Source organism: Oncorhynchus tshawytscha, unplaced genomic scaffold, assembly GCF_018296145.1.
Source record: "Oncorhynchus tshawytscha isolate Ot180627B unplaced genomic scaffold, Otsh_v2.0 Un_contig_6808_pilon_pilon, whole genome shotgun sequence".
NCBI lineage: Eukaryota > Metazoa > Chordata > Actinopteri > Salmoniformes > Salmonidae > Oncorhynchus > Oncorhynchus tshawytscha.
In genome coordinates this window covers 105001-131040 of record NW_024609419.1, presented here as the reverse complement: position 1 = coordinate 131040, position 26040 = coordinate 105001, and the positions used below count along the sequence as shown (strand labels likewise).

The 26040-nt window shown below is 46.4% G+C and overlaps 1 protein-coding gene across 1 annotated transcript in view; it reads left to right on the top strand.

Annotated features, from left to right (window-relative positions):
* LOC112239785 (ankyrin-2-like) overlaps positions 1-26040 on the top strand; it is a gene marked incomplete at its 5' end in the record, with an annotated part of 115753 nt that overhangs the window by 34033 nt on the left and 55680 nt on the right. Inside the window, 7 exons of the mRNA XM_042315227.1 lie at positions 4109-4231; positions 4940-4972; positions 5115-5136; positions 9337-18960; positions 20177-20254; positions 20858-20989; positions 21649-21789. Of these exons, the coding sequence (XP_042171161.1) occupies positions 4109-4231; positions 4940-4972; positions 5115-5136; positions 9337-18960; positions 20177-20254; positions 20858-20989; positions 21649-21789 (10153 nt within the window). The remainder of the gene's footprint in view (positions 1-4108; positions 4232-4939; positions 4973-5114; positions 5137-9336; positions 18961-20176; positions 20255-20857; positions 20990-21648; positions 21790-26040) is intronic.

The window sequence follows — 26040 nt, the reverse complement described above, 5'->3', positions numbered from 1 at the left end:
ATGGACTTCTTCTACACTGGCAGAGTGTGACCTAGTTGTCCACTTTGTTTTAGTTCTGAATGGACTTCTTCTACGCTGGCAGAGTGTGACCTAGTTGTCCACTTTGTTTTAGTTCTGAATGGACTTCTTCTACGCTGGCAGAGTGTGACGTAGTTGTCCACTTAGTTTTAGTTCTGAATGGACTTCTTCTACGCTGGCAGAGTGTGACCTAGTTGTCCACTTTGTTTTAGTTCTGAATGGACTTCTTCTACGCTGGCAGAGTGTGACCTAGTTGTCCACTTTGTTTTAGTTCTGAATGGACTTCTTCTACACTGGCAGAGTGTGACCACTAGTTTTAGTTCACTTCTTCTACACTTTTAGTTTTAGTTCTGAATGGACTTCTTCTACGCTGGCAGAGTGTGACCTAGTTGTCCACTTTGTTTTAGTTCTGAATGGACTTCTTCTACGCTGGCAGAGTGTGACCTAGTTGTCCACTTAGTTTTAGTTCTGAATGGACTTCTTCTACGCTGGCAGAGTGTGACCTAGTTGTCCACTTAGTTTTAGTTCTGAATGGACTTCTACACTGGGAAACAGTGACACTGATATATAGTTTAGAATGCATCAGAGACACTGGAATATCATGTAATATCTATTTTATCAAAATCAAATCAAATTTTATTTGTCACATACACATGGTTAGCAGATGTTAATGCGAGTGTAGCGAAATGCTTGTGCTTCTAGTTCCGACAATGCAGTAATAACCAACAAGTAATCTAACTAACAATTCCAAAACTACTGTCTTATACACAGTGTAAGGGGATAAAGAATATGTACATAAGGATATATGAATGAGTGATGGTACAGAGCAGCATAGGCAAGATACAGTAGCTGATATCGAGTACAGTATATACATATGAGATGAGTATGCAAACAAGTGGCATAGTTAAAGTGGCTAGTGATACATGTATTACATAAGGATGCAGTCGATGATATAGAGTACAGTATATACGTATGCATATGAGATGAATAATGTAGGGTAAGTAACATTATATAAGGTAGCATTGTTTATATATTTACATCATTTCCCATCAATTCCCATTATTAAAGTGGCTGGAGTTGAGTCAGTGTCATTGTCAGTGTGTTGGCAGCAGCCACTCAATGTTAGTGGTGGCTGTTTAACAGTCTGATGGCCTTGAGATAGAAGCTGTTTTTCAGTCTCTCGGTCCCAGCTTTGATGCACCTGTACTGACCTCGCCTTCTGGATGATAGCGGGGTGAACAGGCAGTGGCTCGGGCGGTTGATGTCCTTGATGATCTTTATGGCCTTCCTGTAACAAAGGGTGGTGTAGGTGTCCTGGAGGGCAGGAAGTTTGCCCCCGGTGATGCGTTGTGCAGACCTCACTACCCTCTGGAGAGCCTTACGGTTGAGGGCGGAGCAGTTGCCGTACCAGGCGGTGATACAGCCCGCCAGGATGCTCTCGATTGTGCATCTGTAGAAGTTTGTGAGTGCTTTTGGTGACAAGCCAAAATTTCTTCAGCCTCCTGAGGTTGAAGAGGCGCTGCTGCGCCTTCTTCACGATGCTGTCTGTGTGAGTGGACCAATTCAGTTTGTCTGTGATGTGTATGCCGAGGAACTTAAAACTTGCTACCCTCTCCACTACTGTTCCATCGATGTGGATAGGGGGTGTTCCCTCTGCTGTTTCCTGAAGTCCACAATCATCTCCTTAGTTTTGTTGACGTTGAGTGTGAGGTTATTTTCCTGACACCACACTCCGAGGGCCCTCACCTCCTCCCTGTAGGCTGTCTCGTCGTTGTTGGTAATCAAGCCTACCACTGTTGTGTCGTCCGCAAACTTGATGATTGAGTTGGAGGCGGCGTGGCCACGCAGTCGTGGGTGAACAGGGAGTACAGGAGAGGGCTCAGAACGCACCCTTGTGGGGACCCAGTGTTGAGGATCAGTGGGGAGGAGATGTTGTTGACTACCCTCACCACCTGGGGGCGGCCCGTCAGGAAGTCCAGTACCCAGTTGCACAGGGCGGGGTCGAGACCCAGGGTCTCGAGCTTGATGACGAGCTTGGAGGGTACTATGGTGTTGAATGCCGAGCTGTAGTCGATGAACAGCATTCTCACATAGGTATTCCTCTTGTCCAGATGGGTTAGGGCAGTGTGCAGTGTGGTTGAGATTGCATCGTCTGTGGACCTATTTGGGCGGTAAGCAAATTGGAGTTGGTCTAGGGTGTCAGGTAGGGTGGAGGTGATATGGTCCTTGACTAGTCTCTCAAAGCACTTCATGATGACGGATGTGAGTGCTACGGGGCGGTAGTCGTTTAGCTCAGTTACCTTAGCTTTCTTGGGAACAGGAACAATGGTGGCCCTCTTGAAGCATGTGGGAACAGCAGACTGGTATAGGGATTGATTGAATATGTCCGTAAACACACCGGCCAGCTGGTCTGCGCATGCTCTGAGGGCGTGGCTGGGGATGCCGTCTGGGCCTGCAGCCTTGCGAGGGTTAACACGTTTAAATGTCTTACTCACCTCGGCTGCAGTGAAGGAGAGACCGCATGTTTTCATTGCAGGCCGTGTCAGTGGCACTGTATTGTCCTCAAAGCGGGCAAAAAGTTATTTAGTCTGCCTGGGAGCAAGACATCCTGGTCCGTGACTGGGCTGGATTTCTTCCTGTAGTCCGTGATTGACTGTAGACCCTGCCACATGCCTCTTGTGTCTGAGCCGTTGAATTGAGATTCTACTTTGTCTCTGTACTGACGCTTAGCTTGTTTGATAGCCTTGCGGAGGGAATAGCTGCACTGTTTGTATTCAGTCATGTTACCAGACACCTTGCCCTGATTAAAAGCAGTGGTTTGCGCTTTCAGTTTCACACGAATGCTGCCATCAATCCACGGTTTCTGGTTAGGGAATGTTTTAATCGTTGCTATGGGAACGACATCTTCAACGCACGTTCTAATGAACTCGCACACCGAATCAGCGTATTCGTCAATATTGTTATCTGACGCAATACGAAACATGTCCCAGTCCACGTGATGGAAGCAGTCTTGGAGTGTGGAGTCAGCTTGGTCGGACCAGCGTTGGACAGACCTCAGCGTGGGAGCCTCTTGTTTTAGTTTCTGTCTGTAGGCAGGGATCAACAAAATGGAGTCGTGGTCAGCTTTTCCAAAAGGGGGGGGCAGGGCCTTATATGCGTCACGGAAGTTAGAGTAACAATGATCCAAGGTCTTTCCACCCCTGGTTGCGCAAACTCGATATGCTGATAAAATTTAGGGAGTCTTTTTTCAGATTAGCCTTGTTAAAATCCCCAGCTACAATGAATGCAGCCTCCGGATAAATTGTTTCCAGTTTGCAGAGAGTTAAATAAAGTTTGTTCAGAGCCATCGATGTGTCTGCTTGGGGGATATATACGGCTGATTATAATCGAAGAGAATTCTCTTGGTAGATAATGCGGTCTACATTTGATTGTGAGGAATTCTAAATCAGGTGAACAGAAGGATTTGAGTTCCTGTATGTTTCTTTCATCACACCATGTCACGTTGGCCATAAGGCATACGCCCCCGCCCGTCTTCTTACCAGAAAGATGTTTGTTTCTGTCGGCGCGATGCGTGGAGAAACCCGCTGGCTGCACCGCCTCGGATAGCGTCTCTCCAGTGAGCCATGTTTCCATGAAGCAAAGAACGTTATAGTCTCTGATGTCCCTCTGGAATGCTACCCTTGCTCGGATTTCATCAACCTTGTTGTCAAGAGACTGGACATTGGCAAGAAGAATGCTAGGGAGTGGTGCACGGTGTGCCCGTCTCCGGAGTCTGACCAGAAGACCGCCTCGTTTCCCTCTTTTTCGGAGTCGTTTTTTTGGGTCGCTGCATGGAATCCACTCCGTTGTCCTGTTTGTAAGGCAGAACACAGGATCCGCGTCGCGAAAAACATATTTAATAATTTAGAATTCATCATAGACACTGGTATATCACTGGTATATAATTTAGTATGTATTTTAATGAGTTTGATTATACAGTATAATACTGTATACCAGAATGTTTTTTAACATTCCTTGCTAATATTCCCACGCTCACCTGATTCCATGAGTCTCCAGTGATTGGTTGATTGGTTGATTGATTGATTGACAGATTCGTGACTGCGCTCAGGAGCCGTGTGGCAGACTGTCCTTCACCAAGGAGCCCCGCAACTACCGTAGTCTTACCCACAAGGCAATCTGCAACCTGAACATCACGCTGCCCACCTACTGCAAGGTAAGACACCTGGACACACCTGGACTGAACACAATGTGTAATGACAGGAAATAATGCTGAACACACCTGGACTGAACACAATGTGTAATGACATAATGATAATGCTGAACACACCTGGACTGAACACAATGTGTATTTACATTAAATAATGATAATGCTGAACACATCTGGACTGGACACAATGTGTATTTACATTACATAATGATAATGCTGAACACACCTGGACTGAACACAATGTGTAATTACATTAAATAATGATAATGCTGAACACACCTGGACTGAAATGTGAATAACGCTGAAGATCTGGCTCATACTGAATAATGCTGTCCCAAAATAGATCTGACTCAGTGTGAATAACACTGTTCCAAAGCAGATCTGACTTAATGTGAATAATGCTGTCCCAAAACAGATCTGACTTAATGTGAATAATGCTGTCCCAAAACAGATCTGACTTAATGTGAATAATGCTGTCCCAAAACAGATCTGACTTAATGTGAATAATGCTGTCCCAAAACAGATCTGACTTAATGTGAATAATGCTGTCCCAAAACAGATCTGACTTAAGGTGAATAATGCTGTCCCAAAACAGATCTGACTTAATGTGAATAATGCTGTCCCAAAACAGATCTGACCTAATGTGAATAATGCTGTCCCAAAACAGATCTGACTGAATGCCTTCTTTATTTCTCTCCCTGGTGTCCTATTCAGGAGTCTGATTCAGACCTAGACGCAGATGACGAGGTAACCAACTACACCTGTTCGGAACATTCTTCTTGTTAAAATTTGATAAAATGTTAATTAAAACACTTTTTTTTTTAAACCTGATTTATGTTTATTCTCTGATCGTATTCAACGTGTTGTATTGAACCCTCCTTTCTTACAGAGTGACAAGAGTGACAAAAAATGTAAGCTGAGTTTATTTTTATTTTTTTGTTGAAATGATTACATTTGTTGGTAGTGACAAAGACATCCTCTGCATGAACTAACCTTCATAACTACCAGTAGTCCAGGAAGAACAGATTCAATTACATTGTCGTTTTGTTTAAAAATGCAGTACGCAGGCCAATGACTTGCATTGCTTAACATACAACAATGGCCGCTTGACTAGCCGTGTTGTGTGTAATATAATATTACTATAATCTTGTCTAGTTACCTTTGGGTTCCTGACCACTATACTATAGTAATATAATATTACTAACACCTTGTCTAGTTACCTGTGTGTTCCTGACCACTATACTATAGTAATATAATATTACTAACACCTTGTCTAGTTACCTGTGGGTTCCTGACCACTATACTATAGTAATATAATATTACTAAAACCTTGTCTAGTTACCTTTGGGTTCCTGGCCACTAACACCTTGTCTAGTTACCTGTGGGTTCCTGACCACTATGCTATAGTAATATAATATTACTAACACCTTGTCTAGTTACCTGTGGGTTCCTGACCACTATACTATAGTAATATAATATTACTAACACCTTGTCTAGTTACCTGTTTCCTGACCACTATACTATAGTAATATAATATTACTAAACCTTGTCTAGTTACCTGTGGGTTCCTGACCACTATACTATAGTAATATAATATTACTAACACCTTGTCTAGTTACCTGTGGGTTCCTGACCACTATACTATAGTAATATAATATTACTAACACCTTGTCTAGTTACCTGTGGGTTCCTGACCACTATACTATAGTAATATAATATTACTAACACCTTGTCTAGTTACCTGTGGGTTCCTGACCACTATACTATAGTAATATAATATTACTAACACCTTGTCTAGTTACCTGTGGGTTCCTGACCACTATACTATAGTAATATAATATTACTATAATCTTGTCTAGTTACCTGTGGGTTCCTGACCACTATACTATAGTAACATAATATTACTAACACCTTGTCTAGTTACCTGTGGGTTCCTGAACACTATACTATAGTAATATAATATTACTATAACCTTGTCTAGTTACCTGTGGGTTCCTGGCCGCTATGCTATGGCTGGTATGCGTTGCATCCTTTCCTCTCCAATACCCATTCTGTTTCTCCCTCCTTCATCCATTCGACCATCATCATCATAATCATCACGCTATAGAAAGTCAAAGGGAATGAACGCTTGAGTTACTGTATGAATGTTTGAGATACTGTATGAATGTTTGAGATACTATATGAATGTTTGAGATACTATATGAATGTTTGAGATACTGTATGAATGTTTGAGATACTGTATGAATGTTTGAGATACTGTATGAATGTTTGAGATACTATATGAATGTTTGAGATACTGTATGAATGTTTGAGATACTGTATGAATGTTTGAGATACTGTATGAATGTTTGAGATACTGTATGAATGTTTGAGATACTATATGAATGTTTGAGATACTGTATGAATGTTTGAGATACTATATGAATGTTTGAGATACTGTATGAATGTTTGAAATACTGTATGAATGTTTGAGATACTGTATGAATGTTTGAGATACTGTATGAATGTTTGAGATACTGTATGAATGTTTGAGATACTGTATGAATGCTTGAGATACTGTATGAATGTTTGAGATACTGTATGAGATACTTTTGTTTGAAATAGATACTGTATGAATGTTTGAGATACTGTATGAATGTTTGAGATACTGTATGAATGTTTGAGATACTGTATGAATGTTTGAGATACTGTATGAATGTTTGAGATACTGTATGAATGCTTGAGATACTGTATGAATGTTTGAGATACTGTATGAATGTTTGAGATACTGTATGAATGTTTGAGATACTGTATGAATGTTTGAGATACTGTATGAATGCTTGAGAATACATATATCTGCCATGGCACTTCCAATGTGAATATATAACCTCCAGTTATTTAAATGTATTTGGACGGCTGACGAAAACACACTGTACTAGGACAATATGTTAAACAAACGTCATTTCATTCTGGATTTTTGCTTGCCTGGAATTAATTTAAAGAAGGAATTCATATAATGGGAATTTTCAGTTTATTTTTTTGTCTCCAATCACTCCCTTATTTTACTTTCATGGTTGTTGAAACACTTTCTTTGCTCTGCATGGAAATAACTTGACTCACACATACATATGGTATATGTTTGTTAGTCTGTGTATGTGAGTCTGTGTATGTGAGTCTGTGTATGTGAGTCTGTGTATGTGAGTCTGTGTATGTGAGTCTGTGTATGTGAGTCTGTGTATGTGAGTCTGTGTATGTGAGTCTGTGTATGTGAGTCTGTGTATGTGAGTCTGTGTATGTGAGTCTGTGTATGTGAGTCTGTGTATGTGAGTCTGTGTTGTTCTGTGTATGTGAGTCTGTGTATGTGTCTGTGTTGTGAGTCTGTGTGTAGTCTGTGTTTGTTAGTCTGTGTATGTGAGTCTGTTTGTTAGTCTGTGAGTCTGTTTGTTAGTCTGTGATGTGCATCTGTGTTAGTCTGTCTGTGTATGTGAGTCTGTGTATGTGAGTCTGTGAGTCTGTGTATGTGAGTCTGTGTATGTGAGTCTGTGTATGTGAGTCTGTGTATGTGAGTCTGTGTATGTGAGTCTGTGTATGTGAGTCTGTGTATGTGAGTCTGTGTATGTGAGTCTGTGTATGTGAGTCTGTGTATGTGAGTCTGTGTATGTGAGTCTGTGTATGTGAGTCTGTGTTTGTTAGTCTGTGTATGTGCGTATATGTTTGTTAGTCTGTGTATGTGCGTATATGTTTGTTAGTCTGTGTATGTGCGTATATGTTTGTTAGTCTTTGTATGTGCGTGTTACCACTCATTCTCCTTTTCTGTTATCAATTCATTTGCCTGTTATATCAATGGTATATTTTCTGTTATCAATTCATTAGCCTGTTATATCACTGGTATGTTTTCTGTTATCAATTCATTAGCCTGTTATATCACTGGTATATTTTCTGTTATCAATTCATTAGCCTGTTATATCACTGGTATATTTTCTGTTATCAATTCATTAGCCTGTTATATCACTGGTATATTTTCTGTTATCAATTCATTAGCCTGTTATATCACTGGTATATTTTCTGTTATCAATTCATTAGCCTGTTATATCACTGGCATCTCTTTTCTTAGATCACTGATATTTAATGAACAAATTAACTGAGGTTATCTACATGTATTTATATATAGTTTTACTGATAAGATATTTATTTACAACATTAACTGAGGTTTATGTATTTATAAATAGTTTTACTGATAAGATATTTATTTACAACATTAACTGAGGTTTATTTAGTTATAAATAGTTTTACTGATAAGATATTTATTTACAACATTAACTGAGGTTTATTTATTTATATATAGTTTTACTGATTATATTTGATTTACTTTAGAATTCCTGACAGTTAGCGGGAAACATTCTGCTCTTTTCTCCCTATTTGCTTTTCTCAGTGGACATGAACCCTTCATGTTGAGAAACAATCTTGAGATCTTAGTTTGTGTAAAACCAGTCTGTTTTTTTCTTCCTCCAATTGTTCCATATTCAGCAGGTTTGGGCGTCAATTCCATTACAATTCAAACAGTCAATTCAGAAAGTAAAGCAAAATTCTAATTCCACATTTTCCTAATTGAAAAGCATTGAAGAGAATTGGAATTTGGAACTGGAGTTTCAGTCTACTTCCTGAATTGACTAGAATATAAATGGAATTGACCCCAACCCTGGTATTCAGGTCGCTCCCCATTTTTATTTTTATACCTTCCTGTTGTGTTTAGACTACTTCCTGTTGTGTTTAGACTACTTCCTGTCTCATGTGTATGAATGTGCAGTCAAACACACCAATATGTATCGACAGGTTATTTCTTGCCCATATCTTTCCTCCGTCCTGTTCTGTTTCTCTTCTGTTTTGCTTCGCTTCTGCTGTTGCTTCCCTCCTCCTCCCCCCCATCTCCCGTCCCCCGCTCCTCTGGAGAACCACTCCTCTCCCATTGTCCAGCTGCTTTCCCTTTTCCCTGTTTTGAACAGAAGATATACTGTGATGTTCTGCCCTGACCACGTTTTTTTCCGATGTCTTCTCTTCCCCTTCACTCCATCCTCCCCTTATGTTCTTTACACCTTTTGGTTTGGTTTCCTCCTTTTTTTTCAAAATGGAAGACGACGAGACGGAGTCGACAGATACTTACACGCTGCCGACCAATCAGGTGCTAGACCCAGCCATGCTGGCCAGCCCTGACCTCCTTTCAGAGGTCTCCGATATGAAACACGACCTCATCAAGATGTCTGCCATTTTGACGACAGAGCAAACTGAACACCCAAGCCCTTCGGATAGAGGAAGAGGAGGAGGAGGAAGAGGAGGAGGAAGGACAGGGATGGAGGAGGAACCCGGGGAGCCGTTTGAGATCATGGAACAGGTGAAAGAGGATCTGGAGAAGGTTGGAGATATTTTACGAGGGGGAGATACTAGATTCACAAACAACAAAGAGAAAGTACTGCAGATGTCCAAAATGGAGGACAAGGAGTTGGTTATTCTCTCTCAGACTAAAGCCAAAGCCATGACTCCCTCTGATGTTCAGGAGCTGGTACTACAAGAAGTCAGCATTCAGAGGAAGACCTCTCCCACAATTACCAAAGAGGTTAGAGATATGTCAGGTATGGTGTCTCACCTCAGTGGAGGCGTGAACCAGCACCTAGAAGAGAGATCTGGCGTAACCAGTTGCCCACTACAGGACATCATAGTCCAGGAGAGATTAGATCAGGTCATTCTGAAGCGGGAAGGCAAACGCCATCCTCCTGAGATCAAAAAGCCGATCAGGAAGAAGTTGAGGGACAGGGAACGTTCTGGATGCAGCAGTTCCGAGGGGGAGCTGGAGAGGATGAGCTCTGAGGAGTCCCTTGATGGGGATGTTGTTCTGGGAGAGCCGAGGCAGGAAGTGGTTCCCGGGTCTGAGCCTGGAGTGGTTCCCAGGTCTATGCCTGGAGTGGTTCCCGGGTCTGAGCCTGTAGTCGTTCCCAGGTCTATGCCTGGAGTGGTTCCCGGGTCTGAGCCTGTAGTCGTTCCCAGGTCTATGCCTGGAGTGGTTCCTGGGTCTGAGCCTGTAGTGGTTCCCAGGTCTATGCCTGGAGTGGTTCCCGGGTCTGAGCCTGTAGTCATTCCCAAGTCTATGCCTGGAGTGGTTCCCGGGTCTGAGCCTGTAGTCGTTCTCAGGTCTATGCCTGGAGTGGTTCCCGGGTCTGAGCCTGTAGTCGTTCCCAGGTCTATGCCTGGAGTGGTTCCTGGGTCTGAGCCTGTAGTGGTTCCCAGGTCTATGCCTGGAGTGGTTCCTGGGTCTGAGCCTGTAGTGGTTCCCAGGTCTATGCCTGGAGTGGTGTCTGGGTCCGGACCTGTAGGGGTGTCTGGGTCTGGACCTGGAGTGGGGCCCGGGACTGAGTTAAAACCGACTGCAACCCTGGATTGGGATGTCGTACTGGGGGAGTCTGGGCTCGGGTCTGGGTCTGAAACTTGGTCTGGGCCTTCTGGACCAACACCAGCCATGGAGCCACCAGTGTCGCCCCTGGTCGTGGAAACCCCAATTGGATCCATAAAGGACAGAGTGAGAGCTCTGCAAAAGAAGGTTGAGGAAGAGGGGGAGGATGGCCGTAAGCGAAAGCCTACACAGGCTTCAGTCCCTCAGAACACAACTTTCATCACCATCACAAAGGAGACGGGTGAGCCCCAGATGCCAGATCTTCCTAAGCTTCCCAGATCTCCGAAATCCCCCCGGTCTCAGACGGAGAGGCTGGAGGAGACGATGTCTGTCCGGGAGCTGATGAAGGCATTCCAGACTGGCCAGGATCCTTCCAAGAACAAAACGGGGCTCTTCGAGCACAAAGCCATGACGTCATCCACAACCTCCACATCGAGCTCCGAGGCAGTGATCTACAGTGAGACCTACAGAGCTGAAACCAGTCCGACAGAGCATACGCCATCAGAAACTCCAACTTCCACAATCCTCTGCTCGCAGAGTGATGTCCTGGCTCTCCATTACAAAGGGGTGGATGATGAACCAAATCTGATCTTAGTAAGAGACCACTCTGAAGACTCTGAGATAACTCATGTCTTAGAAAGGGACCACTCTGAAGACTCTGAGATAACTCATGTTACGGTTCAGTTGCAGGAGTCAGCGACTAACATCAACAGAATACAACCAGAGGACAGAGGGATCCCTCTAGACTGGGCTCTACCAGAGGACGATGGGATCTTCCTAGACAGGGCTCAACCAGTGGACGGGGGAATCCTCCTAGACAGGGCTCTACCAAAGGACAGACAAATCCTCCTAGACAGGCCTCAACCAGAGGACGGGAGGGATCCTCCTAGACAGGGCTCTACCAGAGGACAGAGGGATCTTCCTAGACAGGGCTTTACCAGAGGACAGACAAATCCTCCTAGACAGGGCTCTACCAGAGGACGGACGAATCATCCTAGACAGGGCTCTACCAAAGGACGGAGGTATCAACCTAGACAGGGCTCTACCAGAGGACGGAGGGATCCTTCTAGGCAGGGCTCAACCAGTGGATGGAGGGATCCTCCTAGACAGGGCTCTACCAAAGGACAGACAAATCCTCCTAGACAGGCCTCAACCAGAGGACGGAGGGATCCTCTTAGACAGGGCTCTACCAGAGGATGGAGGGATCCTCCTAGACAGGTCTCTACCAGAGGATGGAGGGATCCCTCTAGACAGGGCTCTACCAGAGGACGGAGGGATCCCTCTAGACAGGGCTCTACCAGAGGACGGATGGATTCTCCTAGACAGGGCTCTGCCGGAGGGTGGAGAGATCCTCCTAGACAGGGCTCAACTGGAGGAGGGAGGGATCCTCCTAGACAGGGCTCTACCAGAGGACGGAGGGATCTTCCTAGACAGGGCTCTACCAGAGGACGGAGGGATCCTCCTAGGCAGGGCTCAACCAGTGGACGGAGGGATCCTCCTAGACAGGGCTCTACCAAAGGACAGACAAATCCTCCTAGACAGGCCTCAACCAGAGGACGGAGGGATCCTCCTAGACAGGGCTCTACCAGAGGACGGAGGGATCCTCCTAGACAGGGCTCTACCAGAGGGCGGAGGGATCCCTCTAGACAGGGCTCTACCAGAGGACGGAGGGATCCCTCTAGACAGGGATCTACCAGAGGACGGAGGAATCATCCTAGACAGGGCTCTACCAGAGGATGGAGTGATCCAACTAGACCGGGATCTATCAGATACTGGAGGAATCGTCCTAGACAGGACTCTACCAGAGGACGGAGGGATCCTCCTAGACAGGGGTCTACCAAGAGATGGAGGGATCCCTCTAGACAGGGATCTACCAAAGGACAGTTGTATCCTCCTAGACAGAGCTCTACCAGAGGATGGAGGGATCTTCCTAGACAGGGCTCAACCAGAGGAAGGAGGGATCCTCCTAGACAGGTCTCTACCAGAGGACGGAGGGATCCCTCTAGACAGGGATCTACCAGAGGACGGAGGAATCATCCTAGACAGGGCTCTACCAGAGGATGGAGTGATCCAACTAGACCGGGATCTATCAGATACTGGAGGAATCGTCCTAGACAGGGGGTCTACCAGAGGAGGGATCCCTCTAGGGGATCTGGGGTCCTCCTAGACAGAGCTCTACCAGAGGATGGAGGGATCTTCCTAGACAGGGCTCAACCAGAGGACGGAGGGATCCTCCTAGACAGGGCTCTACCAGAGGATGGAGGCATAATCCTAGACAGGGCTCTACCAGAGGACAGAGGGATCCTCCTAGACAGGGCTCTACCAGAGGACGGAGGGGTCCTCCTAGACAGGGCTCTACCAGAGGACGGAGGGATCCTCCTAGACAGGGCTCTACCAGAGGACGGAGGGATCCTCCTAGACAGGGCTCTACCAGAGGACGGAGGGGTCCTCCTAGACAGGGCTCTACCAGAGGATGGAGGGGTCCTCCTAGACAGGGCTCTACCAGAGGATGGAGGGATCATCCTAGACAGGGCTCTACCAGAGGATGGAGGGATCCTCCTAGACGGGGCTCTACCAGAGGACGGAGGGGTCCTCCTAGACAGGGCTCTACCAGAGGACGGAGGGATCATCCTAGACAGGGCTCTACCAGAGGATGGAGGGGTCCTCCTAGACAGGGCTCTACCAGAGGATGGAGGGATCATCCTAGACAGGGCTCTACCAGAGGATGGAGGGATCCTCCTAGACGGGGCTCTACCAGAGGACGGAGGGGTCCTCCTAGACAGGGCTCTACCAGAGGACGGAGGGATCATCCTAGACAGGGCTCTACCAGAGGACGGAGGGATCCTCCTAGATGGGGCTCTACCAGAGGATGGAGGCAGCAACCCAGTGATGATTCAGCTGGAGGAACCAGAGATGGAACCAGACAGGAAGTCTTCTACAGATATGATGCAGCTGGAGGAACCAGAGATGGGACCAGACAGGAAGTCTTCTATAGAGATGATGCGGCTGGAGGAACCAGAGATGGGACCAGACAGGAAGTCTTCTGTAGAGATGATGCAGCTGGAGGAACCAGAGATGGGACCAGACAGGAAGTCTTCTGTAGAGATGATGCAGCTGGAGGAACCAGAGATGGGACCAGACAGGAAGTCTTCTATAGAGATGATGCGGCTGGAGGAACCAGAGATGGGACCAGACAGGAAGTCTTCTGTAGAGATGATGCAGCTGGAGGAACCAGAGATGGGACCAGACAGGAAGTCTTCTACGGATTTGATGCAGCTGGATGAACAGGAGATGGGACCAGACAGGAAGTCTTCTACAGAGATGATGCAGCTGGAGGAACCAGAGATTGGACTAGACAGGAAGTCTTATATAGAGATGATACAGCAGGAGGAACCAGAGATGGGACCAGACAGGAAGTCTTCTACAGAGATGATGCAGCTGGAGGAACCAGAGATGGGACCAGACAGGAAGTCTTCTACAGAGATGATGCAGCTGGAGGAACCAGAGATGGGACCAGACAGGAAGTGTTCTACAGAGATGATGCGGCTGGAGGAACCAGAGATGGGACCAGACAGGAAGTGTTCTACAGAGATGATGCAGCTGGAGGAACCAGAGATGGGACCAGACAGGAAGTCTTCTATAGAGATGATGCGGCTGGAGGAACCAGAGATGGGACCAGACAGGAAGTCTTCTATAGAGATGATGCAGCTGGAGGAGCCAGAGATGGGACCAGACAGGAAGTCTTCTATGGAGATGCAGATCAGCCCGGACAGGAAACCCTCTGAGGACTTTAGCGCTGACATCAAGGCCGAGCTGGAGGACAGTCCAGAGTACCAGCTGTTCAGACAGACCTCCTTTATAGGGGATGACGACCACCAGGCTGAAGCAGCCGAGGAGGAGATCCCAGCAGACCACCCAAACGACACCCCAACATTCATGTTCAGCCCCTGTATGCACGAAGACAGGCGGGATGAGTTATTCAATAAGGCTGAGAACCTGGTGGGGAATGAAAGCCCTGTGAGTCTGAAGCATGAAGGCGAAGCGGACTCTCCCGGGACTAGCCTAGGAACCAGGACTCCCCATTCAAGCACGGGGGAGAGTGAGAAACACGAAGGATTAGCAGACACCCCACAGATGAGCCCACTCACATTCCCCACTCAGGAGGTTGACCTGCCCACAGTTTATAAAGAGACCGAGAGAATGGATGGGATGAAAGTACGAGGAGATGTGATTCATGGTGATGAAGAAATCTTTCCAGAAACTGAAGATTTAGTCGAAGAAACCAAATCAGCGACTCCGTCCCCTGTTCGGGAACCTCTGTTACAAGAAGTCACGATCCAACGGAAGACCTCCCCCAGACCGGTTAAAGTGGTGAGAGATATGTCAGGGATGGAGTCCCTCCTCAGGGGAGATATGGATCACTACCTAGAACAGAGACCATCACCTGTCTGTGGCGCTGAAGTGATGACAGTTCAGGAACCGCTGTTACAAGAAGTCAGGATGGAAAGGAAAACCTCCCCCAGACTGGTTACAGTGGTGAGCGATATGTCAGGGATGGAGTCCCTCCTCAGGGGAGATATGGATCACTACCTAGAACAGAGATGTATGGTAAATAGTGGTTCACCAAAGGATGACATCGACCAACAACAGAGTTTGAAACAGACCATCCTTGCCAGGGATGACAAGCAACAATCACTTATTTTCTCCACAAAGGAGGTAGACATGTCTACAGAAGATACAGAGACAGAAAAAGAAGACTGGTGGAAAGTGCAAGACATGGATGATGGTGGCTCTCGGGGTGCCGAATCGATAATCTTGAACCCAGTTCAGGAGCCGATGTTACAAGAAGTCATGATCGAAAGGAAGACATCGCCCAGACCAGCTGTAGGAGTTAAAGATACATCAGGCATGGAGGCACTCCTCAGTGGAGATTTAGAACACTACCTAGAAGACAGACCTGTAGATCTCAGTGGTGTACCGGAGGACGACATCGTACAAGAGAGATTTGAACAGGTTGTGATTACACGGGAGAGCAAAGGGGAAACCCACACGTTCTCCACTGAGCAGGTAGACCGGTCCGCTGCAGATAAAGTGACAGAGCGAGATGTTGTTAATGTAGTGCAAGTAGGAGCCGCGGAGGACGGTGTCATCTACGGTGATAAAGACTTTGTGCAGAGTTGTTCAGCTGGGGGGGAAGCATCAGAAAGTTCAGCTACTACAGTGATACGTTCAAGAGACTCAAAGAAGGTGACCTTTGACCTTCAAAGGACGTTTGATTCAGCGCTCCCCGCTCAAGCCTCTGAAGAGGACGACCAGGTCCCTGTTGAGACAAGACCCATCTTAGAGGACTGGGATGATTTAGAGATAAAACCATCGTACCACAAAACTACAGAACTTTCATACTCAAACCCATACATACAAGACTCAATTTCAGCAGACAGAATTGCTCCTGAATCTAGTTGGGTTGTACCAGAGCGCCATGAAAGGGATTCAGCTGATCATGGAGCTGTGCACAGTCCAGACGGTGTGGGTCAGGCCCTCAGACCTGCAGACTTAGAGGTCCTCTTTCCTTTGGCCCTGAGCCACCCTGAGAGACGACTCTCCCATGGGGATTCTCTGGAGACCAGTCCTGTCATGAATGAAGGTTCCTCCAGGAAGTCCCCTGACTCTATAGAGCCAAGCTCAACCGGGGACTCCCCCTGCCTTGACTCACTGGAGAGCAGCCCCACTGAACTGAAACAAGACACAGGCTTTCAGGCGACAAAGAAGACAGCTGTGTATGAAGACTACTACTCTCAGCTTAGAGCCTGTCTCGGTGAGGAGCACGTCAGCAACATTGAGAATGAGGATTACTCCAAACGGACTTATCAAATGGATGGTGAGCGCGAGGGTCCCCTCCCATTGAAGGGGGAAGACCCTGAGTGGCTCTCCATGCCCATAAATCTGAGCTCAAACCCTGAGGATGATATGGACGACGTGGATATAGAGGGCAGCGAGACTGGCCAGAGACAGTTCACCCCAGAGGAGGAGATGTTCAAAATGGCCGCCAAGATCAAAACCTTTGAGGAGATGGAGCAGGACGTCAAAACGAAGACAGACGGGAAACCCTCAGACGGCTCTGTGTTATCAGACTCTGAGGATTATGAAGAATGTCAGTCGATCGTTGACCTGATGAACAGGGAGGCAAAATCATCTAAGCCCAAAACTGACACGGGTACTCTTCAGTCTGAAATTGAAACTGTGGCTGAAATCCAACCCTCAGTCCCTGGTGCAGTAACTGCGTTGGAAAGTTCAGTTCACTGTGAAGCTCACCTACCATACAGTGCCTCAGGACATTCACCATCAGGAAAACAGGTCTCTGAGCACCTCGAATATCGTTCACTAAGCACTGAAAGAGAACAATATACCACAGAGAACATCAGTGAAAATATCAGTGAACGTACTGAGCAGAAAGAGAAGATAGATGTAATATCAGCTATGCAAGCACACGAGGTGGAGATGGATCAGTCACAGTTGAGTGTCAGTCAGTCTGGTGAAAGTCAGTCAGTCAAACCAGAGGTGTTGTGCACCGACGATGAAAGCTTCAAGGAGGTGAAGGATGCGGATGGTAAGGCAGCTGTGTTGGAAATGCATCCCGAAGACATGCCTGTTCAAGGAGAGCTGGTCCCATGGAGTGCCATGTCAGACGACAACGAGGATGACAATGACGACGAAGCCTTCGCAGCACGTGTGGAGGCGGAGGAACGACGGATGATGGCTCTCGTGGAAGACCGCCGTACCCCTGACATTTCACCGGGTCGCACACCAACCGAGGGGGGCATCCCCAATCCCTTCCAGTTCCAGGAAGGGAAGTTCTTTGAGATGACCAGAGGGGGCGCTATCGACATGACAAAGAGGAGCGTTGAAGAGGAGGGCTATGCCTTCTTTCACATAGGAGAACACCCAGTTGACCAGGTTCTGTTCGAGGACACTGGAGATTGCGCTAGCCCCGATGTTCTCAGAACAGAACAGACTATTGCCGTTGGTGATCTACACCTCCAGAAGGGGGACCAAACCAAAGATGATTCTGACTCCTCCTTCCAGACTATACCATTACCCGAGGCTGATCAGAGGGGGAAACCAGTGGCCAAACCCAGTACCTCCATCAAAATGGAGCCAAAAGCTGAAACATTCCCCCTGCTAGAAGCTAAAATGGGAAGCTTCTTAGAGGTAGGTTCTCCAGACCCGACTATAGCTGAACTTCAGATGTTTACCACCACTACTCTTGTCACCCGCTCTGTGTACTCTGAACAGGTCCGCCAATCATCCGACTCATCCCTTGAGGATGAAGAAGAAGAGGAAGAGGAGCAGGGTTCTGTCATTGAGATGCCCGCTGGCTATTATGACTCAGTGACACCCCCTAGTGTCCTGCAAGGTTATGACACCTCGGCAGGGTCTGACACCTCAATGGCACCCCCTAGTGTCCTGCAAGGGTGTGACACCTCGGCAGGGTCTGACACCTCAGTGGCACCCCCTAGTGTCCTGCAAGGGTATGACACCTCGGCAGGGTCTGACACCTCAGTGGCACCCACTAGTGTCCTGGCAGGGTCTGACACCTCTAGTGTCCTGGAAGGGTCTGACATCTCAGTGGCACCCCCTAGTGTCCTGGCAGAGTCTGACACCTCTAGTGTCCTGGAAGGGTCTGACATCTCAGTTGCACCCTCTAGTGTCCTGGCAATGTCCTACACTTCAGCAGACACTGTGGCTAAGGATGAAAGCAGTTTCAAATCAAAGATACCCATCAAAGCTGGTTCAATGAAATCAGACCTCGGCCTTGAGCAGAACTCAACAGTGGCGGAATCTCTTGTTCAGGACCGGAGGACGAGGTGTGAGGAGGACTTTGGAGCCGGGAAGAAAATCTTAACTGACAAAGACAGCAGGAGTCACTCCGACAGCGACCATCCTGCAACTAAATCCAAACCTCTCACCTCCAGACTCCCTGTCATGGGCAAACACAAACCCACAGCCCACTCCTCCTCCTCTTCCCAGCCCGACAGAGACCAGGGCTCTGAGGTACGAGAGCCTTCCCTCCGATCCTCTCTGGATGTCGACGACATCAGCAGCAGCGGTGATCACAACAGTCCAGATTCTGTTATCTTCAGGTATGACAGACCAACGCCTCGCAGATCTGCCCCGGACACGAGGGCTTTGTCGACTCAGACACGGGTTCGAGCTTCCTCGGTGGAGGTGTTTGAGTCCAGACCCATCTGGGAAGACTCAGTAGAAACTCAGATGCAGCGAATCTGGGATGATCGGACAACGGAGCGGAAGCAAGGTACCAAAAAATCTGGCACTTCCTTTCCTCTCTTTCTCTGCTCCTTGGAAGACCTTCTTTGTCTTAGTCAAGACCAAGCATCTGTCACTTTTCTGTTGTGTGTCTTGTTTTGTCATTTCGTGCCGTGCTGTGTTGTCTTGTCCTGTTCTGTGTTGTCTTGTCCTGTTCTGTTTTGTCTTGTCCTGTTCTGTGTTGTCTTGTCCTGTTCTGTGTTGTCTTGTATTGTGTTGTTTCTTTTCCATATAAATGTCTGTGTCTATTGACGATTGTCTAGATGTCTATTGTCTATGTATGTGTACATTAAATCTCAAGATTGACTTACCTAGATGTGTTAGGAGAAAACTCATGATTAACTTCAGGACATCTAATAGACTACTACATTACTGAAACTCCTTATACTAACAATGACCACATTGAGTTTGGAATGCCACAGTCTTTCCATCCGTTTAAGTACTAATCGACTACAAATACACTGTCGTGGTGGTCCGAGTAGAGCAGGTATTGTCAGTCAACAGTATGGATCAGTACATCAGCCCTGCTTCATACTTCACCCATCATCAGCACCATGACCTCCACAGCCTATAACATAGAGGCCGGTTACAGTACCTACTGAAATGTATCTGTACCTTCCAAGAACCTAGAAACCATCCCATAATCAACATGATATCTGGAGAGTTTTAAACTGTTATATTTTCAGAGGGGTTATGGTCTGCGGCCCAAAATGGCACCCTATTCCCTATGGGCCCTGTGGTCTAAAGTAGTGCACCCTGTTCCATATGGCCCCTATGGTCTAACATAGTGCACCCTATTCCCTATAGCCCCTATGGTCTAACATACTGCACCCTATTCCTTATGGGCCCTGTGGTCTAAAGTAGTGCACCCTATTCCCTATGGGCCCTTTGGTCTAAAGTAGTGCACCCTGTTCCATATGGCCCCTATGGTCTAACATAGTGCACCCTATTCCCTATAGCCCCTATGGTCTAACATAGTGCACCCTATTCCCTATAGCCCCTATGGTCTAACATAGTGCACCCTATTCCTTATGGGCCCTGTGGTCCAACGTAGTGCAACCTATTCCCTATGGGCCCTGTGGTCTAAAGTAGTGCAATGTAAAGTGAATATGATGCCATTTGGGACGTAGCCTCAGCGTTGTTACCGCGCTGCTGTTGAGCTGTGATGACCTGTGCGTAACCTCTGTCCGTGGTGGTGTTCGTAGTGGATTGGCACGACGATGCAGACAGGAAAGAGGAGACGTTGGCTATCATTGCAGACCTGCTGGGGTTCAGCTGGACAGGTAAGTTATCCAGGTGGTGTTTACCTGGTGTAGAAGGTATGTATGAAATAGGAGTGAAAAGCTGTTGGAACACTGGTTAAATGTTGTCCACTATGTGGGGAATAAGGGTACTGTAATAAGGGTACCCACTATGTAGGGAATAAGGGTACTGTAATAAGGGTACCCACTATGTAGGGAATAAGGGTACTGTAATAAGGGTACCCACTATGTAGGGAATAAGGGTACTGTAATAAGGGTACCCACTATGTAGGGAATAAGGGTACTGTAATAAGGGTACCCACTATGTAGGGAATAAGGGTACTGTAATAAGGGTACCCACTATGTAGGGAATAAGGGTACTGTAATAAGGGTACCCACTATGTAGGGAATAAGGGTACTGTAATAAGGGTACCCACTATGTAGGGAATAAGGGTACTGTAATAAGGGTACCCACTATGTAGGGAATAAGGGTACTGTAATAAGGGTACCCACTATGTAGGGAATAAGGGTACTGTAATAAGGGTACTGTAATAAGGGTACCCACTACTTAGGGAATAAGGGTACTGTATTAAGGGTACTGTTTAGGACGTAACCTCAGTGTCGTCGTCCCCCCGTGTGTCTCAGAGCTGGCGAGGGAGCTGGAGTTCAACGAGGATGAGATCCAGGAAGTGAGGACGGAGAACCCTAACTCTCTACAGGAGCAGAGCCACGCCCTGCTGCAGCGCTGGGCTGAGAGAGAGGGAAAACACGCCACCGGTATGTCTGTCCTGACGCCATCTGTTCTACTGGGCCTCACTTGGGTATGTCCAAAATGACACCCTATTCCTTATACTGTATAGTGCACTGCTCTGGACAAAAGTAGTGCACTATGTAGGGAATAGGGTGCCATTTTGGCACTCGGCCCCTGGACTCATCCATGGAAACCATCCATCTCTGGACAAAAGTAGTGCACTATGTAGGGAATAGGGTGCCATTTTGGCACTGAGCTGTGGACTCAACCACGGAAACCATCCATCTCTGGACAAAAGTAGTGCACTATGTAGGGAATAGGGTGCCATTTTGCATCTATATATGAAGGATAAATATATGTTATAGCCTTATTCTAAAACGGATTTAAAATGTTAGTTGTTTTCTCATCAATCTAAACACGATACCCCATAATGACAAAGCAAAAACTGTTTTTTTTTTTTTATGTTTACTATTTATGAATGATAAATATGTCTTCTTAAATTGATTGTCTTTTTTCTTGTATCTTTTTGTTGTTGTTGTTAGTTGTTGTTGTTGTTGTTGTTGTTGGTTTAAAGATTATTTTGTTTAATGAAAAGTGCTATAGAAGTGAAATAAGTAAGGATTATTTATTATTATTATTATTATGATTGTTACTTTACTAATATGTGTTATCTTTTGTCCAGCAGAGGAGAGCCTGATAAAGAGGCTGACCAAGATCAACCGGATGGACATCGTCCACCTGATAGAGACCCAGATGAACAAGTCAACACAGGAGCAGACGTCCAGGACCTACGCAGAGATAGAGAAGACTCTGGACCAGAGTGAAGGTACTGGACCAGTTACATTACATTACAGAGATAGAGAAGACTCTGGACCAGAGTGAAGGTACTGGACCTGTTACATTATATTACAGAGATAGAGAAGACTCTGGACCAGAGTGAAGGTACTGGACCAGTTACATTATATTACAGAGATAGAGAAGACTCTGGACCAGAGTGAAGGTACTGGACCAGTTACATTATATTACAGAGATAGAGAAGACTCTGGACCAGAGTGAAGGTACTGGACCAGTTACATTACATTACAGAGATAGAGAAGACTCTGGACCAGAGTGAAGGTACTGGACCAGTTACATTATATTACAGAGATAGAGAAGACTCTGGACCAGATTGAAGGTACTGGACCTGTTATATTACATTACAGAGATAGAGAAGACTCTGGACCAGAGTGAAGGTACTGGACCAGTTACATTATATTACAGAGATAGAGAAGACTCTGGACCAGAGTGAAGGTACTGGACCAGTTACATTACATTTCAGAGATAGAGAAGACTCTGGACCAGTTACATTACATTACAGAGATAGAGGAGACTCTGGACCAGTTACATTACATTACAGAGATAGAGGAGACTCTGGACCAGTTACATTACATTACAGAGATAGAGGAGACTCTGGACCAGTTACATTACATTACAGAGATAGAAGACACTCTGGACCAGTTACATTACATTACAGAGATAGAGGAGACTCTGGACCAGTTACATTATATTACAGAGATAGAGGAGACTCTGGACCAGTTACATTATATTACATTACAGAGATAGAGGAGACTCTGGACCAGGTACATTACATTACAGAGATAGAGGAGACTCTGGACCAGTTACATTATATTACATTACAGAGATAGAGGAGACTCTGGACCAGTTACATTACATTACAGAGATAGAGGAGACTCTGGACCAGTTACATTACATTACAGAGATAGAGGAGACTCTGGACCAGTTACATTACAGAGATAGAGGAGACTCTGGACCAGTTACATTACATTACAGAGATAGAGGAGACTCTGGACCAGTTACATTACATTACAGAGATAGAGGAGACTCTGGACCAGTTACATTATATTACATTACAGAGATAGAGGAGACTCTGGACCAGTTACATTACATTACAGAGATAGAGGAGACTCTGGACCAGTTACATTACATTACAGAGATAGAGGAGACTCTGGACCAGTTACATTACATTACAGAGATAGAGGAGACTCTGGACCAGTTACATTACATTACAGAGATAGAGGAGACTCTGGACCAGTTACATTACATTACAGAGATAGAAGACACTCTGGACCAGTTACATTATATTAAATTACAGAGATAGAGGAGACTCTGGACCAGTTACATTACATTACAGAGATAGAGGAGACTGGACCAGTTACATTACATTACAGAGATAGAGGAGACTCTGGACCAGTTACATTACATTACAGAGATAGAGGAGACTCTGGACCAGTTACATTACATTACAGAGATAGAGGAGACTCTGGACCAGTTACATTACAGAGATAGAGGAGACTGGACCAGTTACATTACATTACAGAGATAGAGGAGACTCTGGACCAGTTACATTACATTACAGAGATAGAGGAGACTCTGGACCAGTTACATTACATTACAGAGATAGAGGAGACTCTGGACCAGTTACATTACATTACAGAGATAGAGGAGACTCTGGACCAGTTACATTACATTACAGAGATAGAGGAGACTCTGGACCAGTTACATTACATTACAGAGATAGAAGACACTCTGGACCAGTTATATTATATTACATTACAGAGATAGAGGAGACTCTGGACCAGTTACATTACCTTGCAGAGATAGAGGAGACTCTGGACCAGTTACATTACCTTGCAGAGATAGAGGAGACTCTGGACCAGTTACATTACATTACAGAGATAGAAGACACTCTGGACCAGTTACATTATATTAAATTACAGAGATAGAGAAGACCTGGATCGTGAAAACGACTTGTTTTTTTGTTTTTGATTTGAAATAGAAATAGAAAAAATTATTTGTCTTTAGTTTTTGCATATAAAGCAATAAAATAACAACTTGATTTTTTCAATTTTCCCATGTGGGTCAGGTTAAATGTGGAATGCTTGTCATTGGTTAAGTTCACAGCCAATATTTACTGTCCTTTCAAAGTAAGAGTTCACGCTTCTGACCCAACTGTTCTATTATCTATGATTTAATTGATTAATAGCTGACCGTACCGTTCCACAGTGCCATGATCAAGTACGATTTCTGCATTAGATTTAGTGTGCATTGACTTTTAATGAATGAACTGCTGTTACTGTAAATGGTTCGCTGTCTGATGTATCCTAGCTACCTAGCTAACCATTGGCCATCTTATTAAATGATGATATCCAGCCAAATCAACAGTATCTATTGCGAGACTAGAGATATTCCCCTAGCTATGGTTAGTCAGTGGTTGCACATCTACCTAGCTGTAATGACACAAGGGTGTGAATAGTACACATTTAAATATATCCTTTCACTGTTTATAGCAGGTCTCCAGCTACCCAGACCTGTCTGATCAGGGTGCCACGGGTGTGTCCAGCTTACACCTGTGCAAATCCGGTTGTGTGTGTATAGCAATGGAATGAAATATCCAACCAATGGCTCAAGTCGTGTTATAGGTCCACCCCACACCTGGAGGGTTGTGTGGTCCTGTCCAGAAGAAACCCCTAGCCCCTACCTCTAGACACTTGTGGAGATCTGAGAGGATTGGACAGGTGTAAGCAATAGAACCAAAATTCCACCAAGAGGGTAAGGTGGATCTCACACCATGTCACCACCCATCAATCACTCTCAGATCTCCACAATTGTAGGGACTAGGGGTTGGTTCCGGACAGTAGGGACTAGGGGTTGGTTCTGGACAGTAGGGACTAGGGGTTGGTTCTGGACAGTAGGGGCTAGGGGTTGGTTCTGGACAGTAGGGACTAGGGGTTGGTTCTGGACAGTAGGGACTAGGGGTTGGTTCTGGACAGTAGGGACTAGGGGTTGGTTCTGGACAGTAGGGACTAGGTTCTGGTTGGTTCTGGACAGTAGGGACTAGGGGTTGGTTCTGGACAGTAGGGACTAGGGGTTGGTTCTGGACAGTAGGGACTAGGGGTTGGTTCTGGACAGTAGGGACTAGGGGTTGGTTCTGGACAGTAGGGACTAGGGGTTGGTTCTGGACAGTAGGGACTAGGGGTTGGTTCTGGACAGTAGGGACTAGGGGTTGGTTCTGGACAGTAGGGACTAGGGGTTGGTTCTGGACAGTAGGGACTAGGGGTTGGTTCTGGACAGTAGGGACTAGGGGTTGGTTCTGGACAGTAGGGACTAGGGGTTGGTTCTGGACAGTAGGGACTAGGGGTTGGTTCTGGACAGTAGGGACTAGGGGTTGGTTCTGGACAGTAGGGACTAGGGGTTGGTTCTGGACAGTAGGGACTAGGGGTTGGTTCTGGACAGTAGGGACTAGGGGTTAGTTCTGGACAGTAGGGACAGGACTAGGGGTTGGTTCTGGACTAGGGGTTGGTTCTGGACAGTAGGGGCTAGGGGTTGGTTCTGGACAGTAGGGGCTAGGGGTTGGTTCTGGACAGTAGGGGCTAGGGGTTGGTTCTGGACAGTAGGGGCTGGAGGGGGCTTGGTTCTGGACAGTAGGGGGGACTAGGGGTTGGTTCTGGACAGTAGGGACTAGGGGTTGGTTCTGGACAGTAGGGGGGTTGGTTCTGGACTAGGGGTTGGTTCTGGACAGTAGGGACTAGGGGTTGGTTCTGGACAGTAGGGACTAGGGGTTGGTTCTGGACAGTAGGGACTAGGGGTTGGTTCTGGACAGTAGGGACTAGGGGTTGGTTCTGGACAGTAGGGGCTAGGGGTTGGTTCTGGACAGTAGGGGCTAGGGGTTGGTTCTGGACAGTAGGGACTAGGGGTTGGTTCTGGACAGTAGGGACTAGGGGTTGGTTCTGGACAGTAGGGACTAGGGGTTGGTTCTGGACAGTAGGGGCTAGGGGTTTGTTCTGGACAGTAGGGACTGTTGGTTCTGGACAGTAGGGGCTAGGGGTTGGTTCTGGACAGTAGGGACTAGGGGTTGGTTCTGGTTAGGGACTGGGGTTGGTTCTGGACAGTAGGGACTAGGGGTTGGTTCTGGACAGTAGGGACTAGGGGTTGGTTCTGGACAGTAGGGACTAGGGGTTGGTTCTGGACAGTAGGGACTAGGGGTTGGTTCTGGACAGTAGGGACTAGGGGTTGGTTC